General features: G+C 55.5%; 1 protein-coding gene across 1 annotated transcript; it reads right to left on the bottom strand.

The window, feature by feature from the left end:
* Positions 1 to 263: 263 nt before the first annotated feature.
* CPSF1 (cleavage and polyadenylation specific factor 1) lies at positions 264 to 15,172 on the bottom strand (the record flags this gene model as incomplete). Its single annotated transcript, XM_080693634.1, has 37 exons — positions 264 to 311; positions 401 to 539; positions 619 to 748; positions 821 to 976; positions 1,050 to 1,097; positions 1,165 to 1,231; positions 1,303 to 1,479; positions 1,559 to 1,711; positions 1,791 to 1,932; positions 2,015 to 2,099; positions 2,173 to 2,263; positions 2,338 to 2,454; positions 3,208 to 3,360; positions 3,435 to 3,578; positions 3,672 to 3,761; positions 3,840 to 4,046; positions 4,126 to 4,300; positions 4,374 to 4,510; positions 4,588 to 4,766; positions 4,838 to 4,979; positions 5,055 to 5,165; positions 5,302 to 5,391; positions 5,462 to 5,542; positions 5,618 to 5,692; positions 5,756 to 5,850; positions 5,919 to 5,970; positions 6,048 to 6,170; positions 6,247 to 6,334; positions 6,422 to 6,515; positions 6,592 to 6,702; positions 6,771 to 6,910; positions 7,019 to 7,165; positions 7,261 to 7,412; positions 7,532 to 7,612; positions 7,729 to 7,862; positions 7,945 to 7,972; positions 15,029 to 15,172. 37 exons carry the CDS (start codon positions 15,170 to 15,172, stop codon positions 264 to 266), a joined length of 4,326 nt encoding a protein of 1,441 aa, XP_080549760.1.
* Positions 15,173 to 16,948: the final 1,776 nt, after the last annotated feature.

Here is a 16,948-nt window from a genome sequence, read left to right as displayed (position 1 = left end):
CAGGCCCGGGATGACCACGGGCTTCCTGTGCCAGCAGGGCTTCAGGCCTCACCTCAGCAGACTGAGCTGGCCATGGCCGGCGACACGAACATTCCACACCTAAGGGCAATGAAGAAGCAACCACAGCCTGCCTGCTGTGGGGAACGCATGGTGGGGCTCTGACAACATACAGACCACACACTTGTCTCAAACAAATTGTTTTCCTTGTGTTTTGTACAAAAGGGGGTGGGAGGCAGTGCACAGGGGCAGAGGCACCATTGTGGCTAGAAGTGAGCGGTGACACGGTCTGTTTCCAGCAGATCATCCAGGATCTAGGGGGAAGAGGGAAGGTCAGGCCCGGGCCCCTGGGGCGGGGCAGGGCAGGGCTGCGGGGCACCCTGCTGCGGGGCAGGGCACTCACGATGTCAGGGGTGGTGCCGATCTTCTTGGCCAGCTCGCCCCGCTCCATGGTGCTGAGGTAGAGGTAGCGGTTGAGCAGCTCCCCATCCAGCACATTCCGCACCGCGTTCTGTAGGATCCGCCGGTCAACGTGTAGCATCCTGAGGAGGCAGGCGCGTGCTGGGGGTCAGGGTAGACCTGGGTGCGTGGCCTGGGCCCAGGAAGGTGGCGGGCACTCACCGGAAGGCACGGGGGTTAAGGCCAGCGTGGTGGGGCAGCATGGTGGTCAGTGCATTCTGCAGCATCAGCAGCCGCCGGTAGGTCTTTTCCTGCATGGGCAGCAGGAGCCCAATCCCTCCATCCAGTGTGGCTGTGTGAGGAACACAGTGTGAGCCAGGCTGAGTGCACTGCACCCCATACTCACCCCCACCCTGGTACTCACCAAACCATGTGATGTGCTTGTTCTCCCACACAACTGACTTTTTGCTGGGCCCCTCAGTGGCCCCCCGGCATGGGGTCCTCCAGAACGTGTTCACGAGGGCACCCACGTGGAAGTCTGCCCGGCGCAGCAGGCGCATCCCCCCAAAGCTCTCCTTGGCTAGGTAAGAGGGCCTCAGGTTACTCCCCGCCCAGCGCCCAACTCAGGCAGGGGGTGGGCAGGAGCCACTTACCTTCTGGCAGGTACATGTACACCATGAGGTTGCGGTCTCGGTCAGACACTGGGGAGCAAAGACCCAGAGTCAGCTCAGAACCCCGAAGGCGCACACCCCCAGGCCACACACTCACCCAGGAAGCCCAGCTGGGCATTGTCCACCATGAAGTCCACACTGTACACCTCCAGAGGCTTGGCGTCCTGGGGAAGGAAGGAGCAGGGGCTCAGGACAGGCTGTGGGCCAGTGCCCGCACGCAGGCCACGCGGCGTACCCGGGACACCAGGCTCAGTGTCTTGCTCTCCTCCTGGTAGCGCAGCAGCGAGATGCTCTTCATGACATCTGCAGCCAGGATAAAGTTCTTGACGCTGATCATCTGGTGGATGTACAGCTGGGTATCGATGAAGGCCATGCCCGTCAGCTCGCTGGCCCGCAGGCTCCACAGGAAGATCTGGGGGGTGGGCAGTGGTCAGTGCAGAGACACCGGTGGGGTGAGGAGGCAAAGGTGCCAGTTAGGTGGGATGGCGCACCTTCTGGCCAATGGCCGATACCAGGTGGCCATTGCAGTGACACAGGGCAGTCACAGGCCCCTTCTGCTCCTTCTCGTATAGGACCTTGAACTTGTTCTTGGTCAAGGGCTGGCCAGGCTCAGGCACCACCTCAATCACGTCCATGATCAGGATCTGACAGGGCGATGAGATGTGTTAGGGTGGCAGAAGATCTGCTAAGGTGCTGCCTGCCCTCGGCCCGCTGGCCCCTTACCCGTCCACGGCACGTGACTTCCTCCCCCTGCATGAGGCAGGTGCCGGCGGCCACATAGCCCTTCAGGCCTGACACGGTCTCCTCACTGCGCAGTGACACCGTCTTCATGCATGTGACATGTTCCCACTCCTCCAGCTCGATCCTGTGTGAGGCCAGGTGGTGTGAGGCCTGCTCCCAGCGTGCCTCACCCGCAATGAGCAGCCTCTGCTGGGGCCCAGCCTCACCTGGCGTTGGGAATGGCCTCCCAGCTCACAGGGGAAATGAGCTGGATGGAGAAAGCCTCCTGTTGGGGGTGGATGTACCTGTCATCTGCAGGGATGAGGAAGGCAGCAGTGAGAGCCAGCCCCAAATGCGGCCCACCCCAACCCCAGGCACCACGCACCTCTCTCAATGGCCTCAAACTCCTTCTCCTCGCCAGTCATGCGCGGGATGCGGGTGCATGGTGTGTTGGTGCTGGTGGCTACAGCGTACACCTGGGGGGTGGAGGGCGTCATACCAGAGGCCAAAGTAGAGGGGCCTAAGGAGTGGGGCACAGGCAGGGGCAGACCTTGGACTCCACGTGGTAAGCCACATAGTGGGCTGTGCAGCGCAGTGGGATCTTCCTGACGGGCCAGGGGGCATCATAGGACAGGTAGGCAGGCAGGACACTGATCCTCAGTTCACCCTGGGGTGGAGGGATGGGGTCAGCAAAACCTGGATGGCTCTACTGGAGCAGGATGGCCAGGCACACTGCTGCGGCCAGGACAGCTGCGAAGGCATTGCTGCTTTGGGGCTGAGCCCCATGCCTGCCCTACAGCAAGCTCCTGTCTGTCCTAGGGGCTCACTTCAGGCCAGGAACATAGGCAGAGAGCATGGGAATTCTAGGCCCAGAGGGCAATGGAAGCTGCAGGCAGAGTGCCCAAACGGGCCATGCCAGGGAGGAACCATTGCTAGGGCCCCTGCACCTCCTGCCAACAGTCCAGAGTCCATGGCCCCAGGGAGCACTTATCACACAGCGTCCTGGGGGCCCCAGGGGCTTACTGCTGCCACGTGGGCGACACTGACAAGGATACAGGCCCAGAGGGCAGTGCCTCCACAAAGTTGCACAGCAACTAAGGGGCAGAGTGGGAGCTAAGGCCAGCTTGACCTTGCCAAGCCATGAGTTTTCGGGGCTAAACCCAAGAATAATGACGGGTAATGGCATTTACCAACCCTCACTCTCAAGTGCCTCAACAATCCCAGCACTGAGCCCCAGATTCCTCCTCCTTGGCCCTACCCACCTCCAGACACACATCCCTGGCCCTTTGGGTGCAGGTAATGGTCCCTCCTGTTCCTGACCCCGTCCCTAGCTGTCCAGGGCATTTCTGGGGTCCCAGCACCTGGTGCAGCATAGGGTGGCATCAGTGGCAGTGGAGTGGACCAGCCTGGTCCTTCCTACCTGTCTGTTGAAGTAGAGAAAGCCACGGGGGCAGTTGACATTGTGGAATGGAGCAAAGGAATCAATGGGGCCATCGATGCCCATGGGGTGCAGCCGCAGAGCCCCCCGGCCAGTCACAAGGAGCCAATGGGGTGAGGGGCCACATATGAACACCTAGGGCAGCACCAAGAGGACCGCGTGAGCGAAGCCCTGGCCCCACCCCCAGCCCCACAAAGCCGCCTGCCTACCCCAGAATAGCCGTAAATATCCTCAAAGTAGCGGAAACGCGCCACACGGCCCCGGGCCCCAGACCCCTCCTCAGTGCTGCCGCCTTCCGCCTTCTTCTTGGATGGCTTTGGCTTCTTTTCACGGAAGTTGATGTTGTGGGGGACCTGGTGGAGGCCAGTATGAATGCTGAGCTCTCCAGACCCTGCTGGCTGCACCCTGCGCCTCCCCATAACCCAGCAGGGTGCAGCTGCCAGTACCTTCTTGAAGCGGACTTTGAGGTTGCCCTGGCCGAGCTGTGAGTCATGGGGAAAGGCCTCATAGATGAGCAGCTCTTGGTCCACATGTACCTGGGGAACAGGATGGGAACAGGCCTTGAGGGCAGGGCAGAACCTTCAGGGAAAGGCAGGGGTGGAAGGGGCACTCACCAGTAGGTAGGGCCGGCTCTGGCGACTCCCCAGCGCAACCAGCAGAACCTCCTTGACCAGTGGCAGTTCCCCCTGGCGTGTGGCCTCCTCTTTGCGGGCCTCACCCTGTGTGGTAGGCTGTCCGAAGGAACTGTCCACCAGGACCCGCTGCCCCACCGGGAAATTCTTCACCAGGAACACCAGCCGCCAATCCGGGAGCTGGTAGATCTGGTGGAGGACAGTGGTTGGCAGGGGCAGCGCAGCTGTGCTGAGGGCTGCTGGGGCCCGGCTGTGCAGGAGCACTCACCTCCATAGTGCCGTTCTCCCGTACCAGCAAGCACCAGTGTGTGGGTTCTGCACGGAAGGGGGCAGGGTCACGGTCGGCGGGGGGCTGGCTGCTCCTGCGGGCCTCCTCCTTACTGGGGCTGAAGAGGGAGCCTGAGTCCCCATACAGCATCTCCTCCTCATCGTCCACGGTGGGGCTGTGGGCCGACAGAACGTCACAGCCTGCCACAGGCCTTGGGCCTGGGCCCCCAGCACCCAGCCCCCACGCACCTGGTCTCCACGCCCAGGCCCTCAGCCTCCAGGCCACTGCGGCCCCCCAGCTCATCCCGGGTGCCACTCAGGCGGCTCTCAGTGGTGAACATGCCGCTGACGTCGCGATACAGGCAGAGTGCGATCACCTTGGATTGCTGCAGGAAGTGGGGGAGGGGCTCAGCTGCAAGTTGGGGGAAAGGCATGGGGATCAGGCACTGGGGGTAAGGCCTACATGGTGTAGTGGGGGCTTCTGCAGTGCCAGGCGGTGGTGGCGGCCACTGTAGGAGTCATTCTTGAGCAGGAACATGGTGACGTGGCCCTCGGCACTCATGATGACCACATAGGGATCGGCCACAGCACACTGCACGATGGGGGCCCCCAGGTCCACGGGGATGAAGTGCAGCTGATTCACTGTGCACACAGGGCAGTCAGCAGGGCCATCAGCCCACACATCCCAGGCCCACCCAGCCCTGCCCACCCACCTCCTTCCAACAGGCGGATGCCCAGCGGTGACACTTGGACAATGTAGCGGTTGTCTCCAATGTTTCCCGCAAAGACTGTGGGACCCTGTGTGGCAAAGCCACTAGTGTCCAGTTCCATGATCTCCTGGCCTGTCTGCAGGATCTGTGGGTGACAGTGGTAAGCTACACCCATCTCCAATGGGACCCCCAGACACCAGGCCCAGGCCTCGTCCTTCACCATGGTTGAGTCTTCCCGGCTTAGGATAAGGAACCCGTGTCTCCGCCCATCGTCATCAGCTTCAGGGGCGCTGGGCTCCTGCTCTACACCTTCTGCTCTGGGCATCTCCTCCTGAAAAGACCAAGACAAGCAGGAAGAGAAGCCATGGTCTGTCGAGGCAGAAGTGTGACAGACGGAATGGATGGGCCTTGTCCAAGGCCATACACCCAGGCGCCTCCCAGCTCTCATGGCCCTCTCGCCTGCCTACCTCCTCCTTACGCACAGGGGCAATGACTGTCCACATGTCATAGCAGCCAGGAAGTTCAAAGGTTGTCACCACCTGGGGCCGGATGCTCTTCTGGAATGAAAGGGGTAGAGCCAGCTCACCCTCATCCCACCTGGATTTGCCCTGCCCCTGCACTACACACCTGCAGCACGGACAGGGCCCCATTCTTCCCGTAGCCGGAGCAAACCACGATCTCCAGGTCTGGCTCAGGGTTGTTCTGAAACTGTAAGGTGGGGTGAAGGTGCTGCCCCATCCCACCACGAGCCCGGCCCCCACCCCACAGCCACCCACCCCGCACCTCTTCAGAGAGGAAGGCAGGCTCGCCCACGGCAGCATTGGCACAAGGTCCGATGTTGAGCATGCTGTCACACACCTGCGGGCACAACAGTGGTCAGGTGGGCAGAGGGGCTGGCATCACTGCTGTTCCCAGTCTCACCTCAAAGGAGTAGGTGGCCAGCTGTGTGCCCGACTGGGCTTCGCTGCCATACACTTCGATCTCGTCCACTTCGTCCTGGGGTGCTGACTTGCTCCCTGAAGCACAAAGAGCCACCTCAGCCTGGCCCTGGCCCACCAGCCGTGCCCTGCAGGGCCAGGCTTACCTGACCAGCCCACTGCAGCGTCAACTCTCTTCTTCTTGGAAGGAGGCTCTTCCTTGAGAAAGGAGGGGAGCATGAGCAAGGCCTCGAGGCTGCCCCACGCCCTTGAGGGGGCACCCACAAGAGGCCCACCTTGTCAGCAGACTCACGAACAGTGCTGGCTGGGGGCTCCTGCAGCTTCTCTGTGTACTTGAGGAGGAGGGAGTTACCCAGGCGTGACCCCAAAAACAGGTACCCAGGCTCCATGGTGACCATCTGAGAGAGGGCGCATGTGTGAGGGCAGAGCCATGCTGCACCCCCAGCGGCCCGCCCCCGCCACACCATGACTCACACTGGTGGTGAGAACGCTGGCAGCAGCCTTGTCAAAGTGGAACGCTCGGACACTGCGCATGCCATCGGTGATGAGGGTCAGCACGTAGCTGTGGGAAAGAGGACAGGGAGGCTGAGGGCACCAAGGAGGACAGGAGCAGGGGCGTGGGGGAAGGGCCCAGGGCGGCAGGGCTCACATCTCGCCACCCTTGAGGGAGATCACCATCTTGTCGTAGGAGATGAAGGCAGCTTGCGCGCAGTCCAGAGTGATCCGCACACCTTCCTGAGTGCCTGTGAGGCAGACAGTCAGGCCACTGGCGGCCCTGCCCCACCCACAGCCCCACCTGCTCAGGGTGGCCACACTCACGCAGTGGGAAGGCAGTGGTGCCCGTGGTGAGGCTGTTGAGGGCCACACCATACGGGGGAACGCTCTGGTTCAGGTACAGCAGTGAGTTGACAGCGAAGACCACCACCCCACCTAGAGGCAGACACAGGCTGTGGGCGGGCTCAGCTTCTCCTCGCCCCTCAGTACCACCAGGACCTCACCTATTGGCTTGGGCACAGCCAGGGCCTGGGTGCAATCAAAAGGCAGGCTGGTGAGGGACCAGATGACAGGGTGCACCTTCTGCGTGATGTTCAGTGAGATGGCCACGATGGAGCACGTATCCTGCCGCACAGCCACTCGCCTGGAGCAGCAGTTAGGTCAGCCAGGGGCCCGCCGCTCTCGCAGGGCTGGGGGCCCAGTTCCCCACTTCTGAGTGAGTTCTGGCCCTCCCCAGCCAGCAGGGCCTCACCCCGGCCAGGTCTGGTTGGGCTCAAACAGGATGAGCAGCGTGGGCTCGTAGTAGCCATGCAGGAATTGCAGGTCGATGATGTTGAGCAGCTTCTCATCCAGGGCCCGCACGTCGATGATGTAGCTGGGCAGGAAGCTGGACCTCTGCCTGGGAGCCCGGGAGCCCCGTCAGCAGGAGTGTGGGCAGGCAGGGAGAATCCACGCTCCCACGCCCCTCAGAACTGCAGCCCTGGCAGCACTCACCCCTCACCCATGAGCCCTTCATGCTCCTCAGCCAAGCTCTCTCTGCGGAAGGGCAACACCACCAGCCGCGTGCCATAGATGAGCATGGCCGCACAGCGTCCATCCGGGTCCACTCGCACCCGAGGCGTGTGCACGTTTTGCACAAACCCGTCCTGAGGCAGAAGGCATCAGCCCAGCCCCAGCGCAAGGGCCGGGAAAGCAGTGGGCTGGAGGGAGGGCTGTGGGGAATGGAGGTGGGCTAGGCCTAGGGGGGCTATAGGGTTTGGCCTACCCGGAGCTCAGGCTCCTCAAAGTAGTGCAGGGATAGGGTCTTCAGGTCATGTGTGCTTGGGTCATACTCCACCACCGACAGCTGCAGATAGAAGGTCAAAACTGCGGCCCACCCGTGCCCAACTATGGCAGTGCCCACAGGCCTTTCCCTAGCACCGCACCCCACAACCCACCACTGTGCCCAGGGTCCCCCCTTACCTTAGCATCCTTGAAGCTGAGGAGCAGGGCATCACGCTTGGCCCCCGCCAGCTGCACGCTGGCCATGGACATAACATTGCCGAAGAAGGAGAAGGAGGCCACCAGCTCCAGCTTCTCTCGGTGGGCCTTCCCCTCTGGGGGAGGGCAGTGGGTCACGTCTGGCCTGTGCCTCATCACTCACACCCAGGATGGGGCCGGCATCCACCCTGCACTCACCTGTGCTCCTGTCGTTCTTGGTCAGAGCCTGTAAGGGGAAAGAAAAGAGGCAGTGAGGACTACCACCTGGGGAGCCTGGCCTCATAAACCCCTAGGAAGGACACAAATCCACAGAGGGTCGGCCCCCCCACTGTGCTGGCAGTGTGCAAGTCTCCAGCTCCCAGTAACAGCTATGCACCCTCACCTGCCTGAAACGGCTCACATACCCTTGCCCCAGCCAGCCTCAGGACCTCCCCAGAAAGCCCCTGCCTCAATTTCCCCAGAAACTCTGCTGCATACGCTCACTCTACCAGCCCCAAATCTGCCTAGCTCTATACCCGCAGGTCTGCACCTGAGCCTAAGCAGTGCAGTGCTGGCCCCACATCCACTAAAGGCAGCACAAAAAGACTCCAACCACGGCCAAGCTCCCGACAGGCTGGGGATGCAAGAAAGGAGGCCTGAAGCCAGGAGCACACCAATGCTCCAGCACCCCAGGAGGCCAGACTAGGAGGGCTACAAGTTCCAGGCCTGCCTGAGCAAGTAAGAGATACTGTCTCAAAATAAAAAGACTGGCTTGGGCATGTAATTCCAGAATTTGGGAGGCTGAGACAGGCAGTTCGTGGCCAGCCTCAGCTACTAAGTGAGGCCTTCTGCAACTCAGTGAGACTGTTTCAAAATAAAGAATAAGCTGGATATGGTGGCATACACTTGTAATTCCAGTACTTGGGAGGCTGAGACTGAGGAGGATCCCGGTTCCTGGCCGGCCTCAACTACTTAGTGAGGCCCTCCACTGCTTAGTGAGACACTGTTTCAAAATAAATAATAAAATCAGGCTGGGGACATAGCTCCGAGATAATATGCCTCTGGGTTCAATCTTCAGTACCACAAATAAATAAATAAATACGTCTGGGCATGGTGGTGCACGCTTGTAATCCCCACGCTGGGGAGGCAGAGGCAGGAGGATTGCACAGGTTCGAAGCTAGGCTGGCTTAAGAGACCCTGTTTCCAAATAAAAATATAAAAATGGGTCTGGGAGCATAGCCCGGAGGTAGAAAGGTTTCCAGGAACCCCAGTACTACCAAAAAAAAAAAAACAAAAACAAAAAACAAAACAAAACAAAAAAAACGGGTCTGGGGCTGGCTGCTGGGCATGGTGATGCATGCATAACCCCAGCATTTGGAAGGCTGAGTGAGACAGGAAGATCACAGTTCTTGGATATCCTCAGCTACTAACTAGTGAGGCCCCTTGTAACTCATCGGGACCTTGTCAAAATAAAGAATAAAGGCCGGGCATGGTGGCGCACTGCTGCCGCATATCTTGCGGATCTTGAGAAAGCTCAATCGGGATTCGCAACGGCGTAGGTCCCCTATGATGTATGTCTTAGCATTCCTTTCTTCATAAAATTATTTTAGGATTATTTGGATTCATATGTATAATTGGAGTTTTATGTATAAACATTATAACTAAAACTGATGGGCAGCAGCTTGTGAGACTCAGGCAGCAAAGATTTTTTCCCCAAGGATAAAGTTATTGGGCCAAACATCAAGTTCCAACTGACCTTAGTTTGAGCCACTGTATCAGATCGGGTTGAGTCAGCCTCGTGACGTGAGACAAAGCACACTAGGATTGTTTAAATGTCTGACACCCGCCCTGATGTAAATAATAACTTTTTCCTGTCCTTGGCATCCTGCTCGCATAGCTATGCCCCTGCTTTTCTGCCAAAGAATAAAGTATAAAAGTTGTGACAAATCCAGGGCCGGGATGTAGCTCAGTGGCAAAGCTCCTGCTTTGCAGGTGTGGTGCTCTGGATTTATCCCAGGTTCCAAAAAAAGATAAAAGTTGTAACAATCCTGAATAAAATGGAGAATGATTGATCTCGTGGGGCTTCTTCTCTCATAGGCCTCGGTTTCCCCCTCATCAACACATGAACCCTGACTCTGCTAGGGCTGGATCCCGGCAGCACACGCTTGTAATCCCCGCGCTTGGGAGGCTGAGACAGGAGGATCGCACAGGTTCAAAGCCAGCCTCAGCTACTTAGTGAGGCTCCCAGAAACTTAGTGAGACCGTTTCCAAATAAAATATAAAAAAGGTCTGGAAGTATAGCCCAGAGGTAGAAAGCCTCTGGGTTCTACCCCCAGTACCACTAAAAAAAAAAAAAAAAAAAAAAAAAAAAAAAGAAAGAAAGAAAGAAAGAAAGAAAGAAAGAAAGAAAAGCCCAGGAAAAGACCCATGTGGCAAGAAGTAACCAAGGCCTCCTGCTGACTGTGTGAGGTGGAGGACCACTGCCCTGGCCCACTGGACAGCCTGAGCAGGAGCCCTCAAGTAAGCCACTCCTGATGGCTGACCCCCAAAGGGAGAAATGCTACCTACTGTCTCAGCTTCTGAATTTCAGATGACCCACTACATGGCAAATAGTAACAAATACAATGTCCAGCAGTGAGCCCAAGCTTCACCACCCCACCCACCGCCCTCACCACTCTCCGAGGTACCCACACCAGATTCCAGAACTACTGCCCACAGACCCTAGCAAAAGGCTATTGCCCTTCCTCCTCCCTCACACCCACCCTATTCGTTCCCATGCCCCCACAGACAACCCATGGACTGCAGCCACCACTGCCTCTGGCCTAGGACGGTGGCCACCTCCCAGCTGGCCTTCCTGCCTCCGCATGGCCTCTCAACATGGCGGTTAGAGCAGCTCTTGAAAATATAAGTCAGGTCACATGACTCCTCTGTCAAAACCATACCACCCCTCTTCACTCAGTCTTTGGGAACCTGGAGCCCACCCCACCTGTCACCTCTGACCTGCTCCCCACCTTCTCTCATCCAGCTACAGGCCTCTGCTGGAACCTCTTCACCTGCTATCCTCAGCATTCTCCATCATCACCTCCTTAAGGCGGGTACTCAGCAGTACACCCTGGCCCTGCTTCTCATCCTGCTCTGCCATCTCTACCCCACCGTTCACCATTCACACAACTCTGGCTGTGAGACCTGACATCCACAGAAAGCAAACTACCCAGGGTAGGATCTGACTGCAGTGTGCATCAACCTCTCCTCAAATGCCTTCACACAACAAGCACCTAATAAATGTTTGCTAAAAGCTGGGTGTAGATGGTGGCGCACGCTTGTAATACCAGCGCTTGGGAGGCTGAGACAGGAGGATCACACAGGTTCAAAGCCAGCCTCAGCTACTTAGTGAGGCTCTCAGCAACTTAGTGAGACACTGTTTCCAAATAAAGTATAAAATATAAGTCAGGGAGTATAGCCCAGAGGTAGAAAAGCCCCTGGGTTCCAACACCAGTACCAAAAGGTAATGATATATCTCTCGTGTGCTGTGGAACTTATCTGTAATCCCAGTAGTACATGGGAGGCTGAGACAGCAGGATCGCATGTTTGAAGCCAGCATCAACAACTTAGTGAGGCTTTTAGCAACTTAGCAAGATCCTGTTCCCAAATAAAAAATAAAAGCTGGATATGGTGGCACACGCTCGTAATCACAGCATCCAGGAGGCTGAGACAGGAGGACTGCAGCTTACAGCTGGCCTCAGCTACTCAGTGAAGGCCTTAGAAACTCAGTGAGGCCCTGCTTAAAAATAAAAAATAAAAAATAGGGCTGAAGGTGTATCTCAGAGGTAGAACCCCCTGGGTTCCATCCCCAGGACTGAAAAAAAAGGTCTGGGGGTGCAGCCCAGAGGTAGGAAGACCTTGGGTTCCACTCTCTAGTACCACCAAAAAAAAAATTTAAAACCAGGTCTGGTGGCACATGTTTTAATTCCAGCATTTGGGAGAGGAGACAGGAGGCTCACAATTCAAATAAAGCCTCAGCTACTTAGTGAAGCCCTTTCCAACTCAGTGAAACTCAGTGTTTCAAAATAAAGAATAAAAAATAGTGCCTTGGATGTAGCTTGGAGGTAGAATGCCCTTGGGTTAGATTCCCAGTACCACAAAATAAAAAATAAGCCAGGTATGGTGGTGCATGTTTGTCATTCCATACTTGGGAGGCTCAGAATGGAGGATTGCAGATTTGAAACCAGCCAAATTCAACAACTTAGTGAAGCTCTCTGCAACTTAGTGAGATCCTGTTTCAAAAGAAAAAATAAGCCGGGCGTTGTGGCGCATACTTGTAATCCCAGTACTTGGGAGGCTGAGACAGGAGGATCGTGCAGTTTCCAAGCCAGCCTCAGCTATTTAGTGGGGCTTTCAGCAACTTAGTGAGACCCTGTTTCCAAATAAAATAAAGAAAAAAATAGGTCTGGGAGTGTAGCCCAGAGATAGAAGGCCCCTAGGTTCCATCCCCCGTCCCACAAAAATAAATAAATAAAAATAAAAAGAATAAAAAATAGCTGAAGTCGTGGTGCATGCTTGTAATCCCCGAGCTTGGGAGGCTGAGACAGGAGGATCACATAGGTTCAAAGCCAGCCTCAGCTACTTAGTGAGGCTTTCAGCAACTTAGTGAGACCCTGTTTCCAAATAAAATATAAAATAGAGCCGGGCGGGGTGGTGCACACTTGTAAATCCCACGCTTGGGAGGCAGAGACAGGAGGATCACGCTGGTTCGAAGCCAGCCTTGCCGGCTTAAGAGACCCTGTTTCCAAAAACATATATAAAAAAAGGTCTGGGAGTGTAGCCCAGAGGTAGAGGGGTTTCCAGGAACCCGGGTACCACCAAAAACAAAAGAAACAAACAACAACAACAAAACAAAACAATATATATATATATATATATATATATATATATATATATATATATATATGAGCAGGGTGTGGTAGCGTGCGCTTGTAATCCCAGCATTCCGGAGGCTGATACCTGAGGATAGCGGTTCACGGACAGCCTCTGCAACTCAGTGAGACCCAGTTTCAAAACAAAGAATAAAAAATAGGGCAGGGACTGTAGCTTGGAGGTCGAATGTCCCTGGGTTCCATCCCCAGACCCGCAAAAAAATTAAATTAAAAAAATATATATAGCCAGGCGTGGTGGCGCACGCTTGTAATCCCAGCATTCATTCAGGAGGCTGAAACCTGGAGGATCGCGGTTTGCGCACAGCCTCAGCTACTCAGTGAGGCCCTCTGCAACTCAGTGAGAACCAGTTTCAAAATAAAGAATAAAAAAAAAAAAAATAGGGCAGGGGGGTGTAGCTCAGAGGTCGAATGCCCCTGGGTTCCATCCCCAGACACACACACACACACACACACACACACACACACATATAAAAATAGGTCTGGAAGCATACCCTGGAGGTAGAAAGCCTCTGGGTTCTACTCAAAAAAAAAAAAAAAAAAAAAAGAATAAAAAATAGGGCTGGGGGTGTAGCTCAGAGGTAGAATGCCCCTGGGTTCCAACTCCAGTACTGTAAAATAAATAAATAAAACAGGCTGGGCGTGGTGGCTCACACTCATAATCCCAGCATTTGGAAGACTGAGACAGGAGGATTGCGGGTTGTGTACAGCCTCAGCTACTTTGCGAGGCCGTTGGCAACTCAGTGAGACTCTGTTTCAAAATAGACTAAAAAAATAGGGCTGGGGCTCAGAGATAGAATGCCCCTGAGTTCCATCCCCATTACCGCTAAATAAATAAATAAAGGAACCGGGCACGGTGGCACACGCTTGTAATCCCGGTACTTGAGAGGCTGATACGGGAGGATCACAGGTTCACGGCCAGCCTCAGATACTTAGTGAGACCCTCCAAAACTTAGTGAGACCCTGTTTCAAATAAAGAATAAAAAAAGGGCTGGGGTGTAGTTCGGAGGTAGAATGTCCCTGAGTACAATCTCCAGCACCACAAAAAAAAGTAAATAAAATAAAAAATAAAATAGGGCTGGAGGTAGAATGCCCTGGGTTCAATCCACAGTATCACAATAAACAAAAGAATAAACTTATAATAATTTAAAAAAAAAAAGCCAGTGTGGTGGTACTCCCTTGTAATCCCTGCACTTGGGAGGCTGAGACAGGAGGATCGCCCAGCCTTGCTGGCTTCAGAGACCCTGTTTCCAAATAAAAATATAAAATAGGTCTGGGAGTGTAGCCCGGAGTTAGAAGAGTACCATCCTCAGTACCACAAAAAAAAAAAAAAAAAAAAAAAAAAGATTCCTGAGCCAGCGTGGTGGCGCACCCTTGTAATCCCGGCACTTGAGAGGCTGAGACTGGAGGATCCTCAGCTATTTAGTAAGGGCCTCCGCAACTCAGTGAGACCCTGTTTTAAAATAAAGAATAAAAAACAGGGCAGGAGGTGTAGCTCGGAGGTCGAATGCCCTTGGGTTCCATCCCCAGAACCGCAAAAATAAATAAATAAAGAAAGAAAGAAAGAAAGAAAATAAAGAAAAAAATAAGAAATAAAGCTGGGCATGGTGCCACAGGCTTGTTATCCCAGTACGTGGGAGGCAAAGACAGGAGGAACCACAGGTTCGGAGCCAGCCTCAGCTACTTAGGAGGCTCTCAGCAATTTAGTGAGACCCTATTTCCAGATAAAATATAAAATAGGTCTGAGAGTGAGGCCAGAGATAGAAAGCTCCTGGGCTCCATCCCCAGTACCACAAAAAATAAAAAATAAAAAATGAATAAATAACAGGGCTAGGGGTGTAGCTCAGAAGTAGAATGCCCTTGGGTTCAATCCGCAGTTTCGCAAAAACAAAAACAAAAAAACAGTCCAGGTGGCAGGTGGTCCAGGTGCGAGGAACCGCTACCCCTCACACCTCCTCATCTCCCATCTCCCATCCTCTGCTGGACACACCTCCCCTCCCTTTCCCACCCCCGGCCCCCCCAAGAGTTCCTCCTCGAGTAACAGCTAGAAGCTGCCTCCGAGAAGCCTCCCAGGACCCGCTCCCGTCTCCGGCAACTACAGCACCCCCGCCCTCCCCCAACTGGTGGGCCTCGCACGAGCCGCGGCACCTCCCGCCAGCCCCGGCTCGGGTCCCGCCGGCGACGCCATTCGCCCGAAAGCCGCTCCGCCCGGCGCCCCGGCCCCGCGGAAGCTCGGCCTTCGGCAGCGCCTCCCTCTGCGGCAGTCCGCAAGCGCGCTCACGGCGGCGGCCACCGGCGACCCCACGGCCTCCCGCGCAGAGGCTCGCAGCCCGCAGCCGAAACCCGCGAGTGCACGCCGGGGCGGCGGCTACCTCGGCGTCGCGGTTCAGGCGGTACACGTAGAGCTGCGACGTGCCGGCCACCACGAGGTTGCGCTCGCTGTTGTTGAAGAAGTTGCAGTACATCGCAAACTCCAGGCCGGTGGGCGGGTGCGCCTGCTTGTACACCGCGTACATGGCGAGGCCGCTGCCGCCGCCGCGCGCCGCCGCGCACACTGGGGGACCGGGACGGCGGCGGACGCGGCCCGGCTGCGCGCGGAAGCCGCGCCGCGAGTTCCGCGCCCTGCGCCTGCGCCTGCGCCTGCGCCTGCGCGGACGGGCCTGCGCGCCGCTGCGGCGGGCGGTGGCGCCCCCTGGCGGCCGGGCGGGGTGCGGCAGCTCGCGGGGTCCGCGGGTACCGGCGCCCTCCTCCCGGCTCGGCGGGGCTCCAGCCTCGGGACCTGAAGTCCCAGGGAACAAAGCGCTAGAGTTAGTCACACCCCGGAAAAGCGTCGTGTTCGGCCACTCCGAGCGTGTCCCCACTGGGAGGGTGCGCCCCATCCACACCACAAAGTATTCCGAAGTCAGCCGGGCGTGGTGGGCACGCTTGTAATCCCCGCGCTTGGGAGGCGGAGACAGGAGGATCGCACAGGCTCGAAGCCAGCCTCAGCTCCTGAGTGAGGCTCTCAGCACCCTACCGAGACCCTGTTTCCAAGTAAAGTATAAAATAGGTCTGGGAGTATAGCCCAGAGGTAGAAAGCCCCTGGGTTCCACCCCAGTACCAAAAAAAAAAAGGGCAGGGGTTATAGCTCAGAGTTGAATGCTCCTGGGTTCCGTCCTCAAACCCACAAGAAGAAAAAAAGAAAAAATTCTTTTGTGCTTTAGTGAGCCAGCGCCAAGAAGGACCCTGCCTATCCAACCTCTCCATAAGTCTATTCTCGGGCCAAAACACATTGTCCCTTAACCCTTCCTATCCATTCTCCATCCTATATTATTCCTATAAAGGGTGGTGGGGGCTATGTATTGATTAGCTCTGGCCCCCTGAAGTGGCAACCATGGACACTTTTTCATCATAAAAACTGACCCAATTAATTTTGCAAGTAACACATCAGGCTTTTCCTCAAAAGACTCAGCATCTATAAACAACTGTAATTGTTTCCATTTTTACTAGTCAGATTCTTTTTTAAATAGATTTTTATTGGTGCATTGTTGTTATACATCTTAATAGGATTAAAAAAAAACTGTGTAGATATACACGCACACATCTTCCAATTAGCCCCTACCCACCATCTAACCCTTCCCTCCCCCTCCCGCCTACCCACGCTTGGCTTCCTGATTGACTTCGATATGTTTAAGTACGTCATGTGCTTTAAAGAGTTTCCCTTATCTTCCTTCTTATCCCCTCAGATATGTCACCTTTAGCCAGATTCTTTTTTTTTTTTTTTTTTTTTGCAGGTCTGGGGGTGGAACCCAGGGACATTCGACCTCTAAGCTACACTCCTGCCCTATTTTTTTATTATTTATTTTGAAACTGGGTCTCACTAAGTTGCAAAGGGCCTCATTAAATAGCTGAAGCTGTCAGTGAAGCGCGATCCTCCGGTCTCGGCCTCCCTAATGCTGGGATTACAAGTGTGCGCCACCGAGCCTGGCTAGCCAGATTCTTACTGTTTGGGATTTTATTAATTTCTGAGCATTTCCCAGGTTTCTGTGTGTGTATGTGTGTGTGGGGGGGGGTGGTACGGGGGGTGGAACCCAGGGGCTTTTCTACCTCCAGGCTATACTCCCAGACCAATTTTTTTTGTCTGTGTACGTGTGGTGGTGTGGGTCTGGGGATGGAACCCAGGGGCATTTGACCTCTGAGATACACCCCCTGCCCTATATTTTATTCTTTCTTTCTATTTATTTATTTATTGGTGGTACTGGGGTTCCTGGAAACCCTCAACCTCCGGGCTACACTCCCAGACCTATTTTATA

The sequence above is a fragment of the Muscardinus avellanarius genome (genome assembly GCF_963383645.1).
Source record: "Muscardinus avellanarius genome assembly, chromosome: 4".
NCBI lineage: Eukaryota > Metazoa > Chordata > Mammalia > Rodentia > Gliridae > Muscardinus > Muscardinus avellanarius.
Note: the sequence above shows the minus strand (reverse complement) of the source record. Positions and strands in the feature narration are given on the sequence as shown.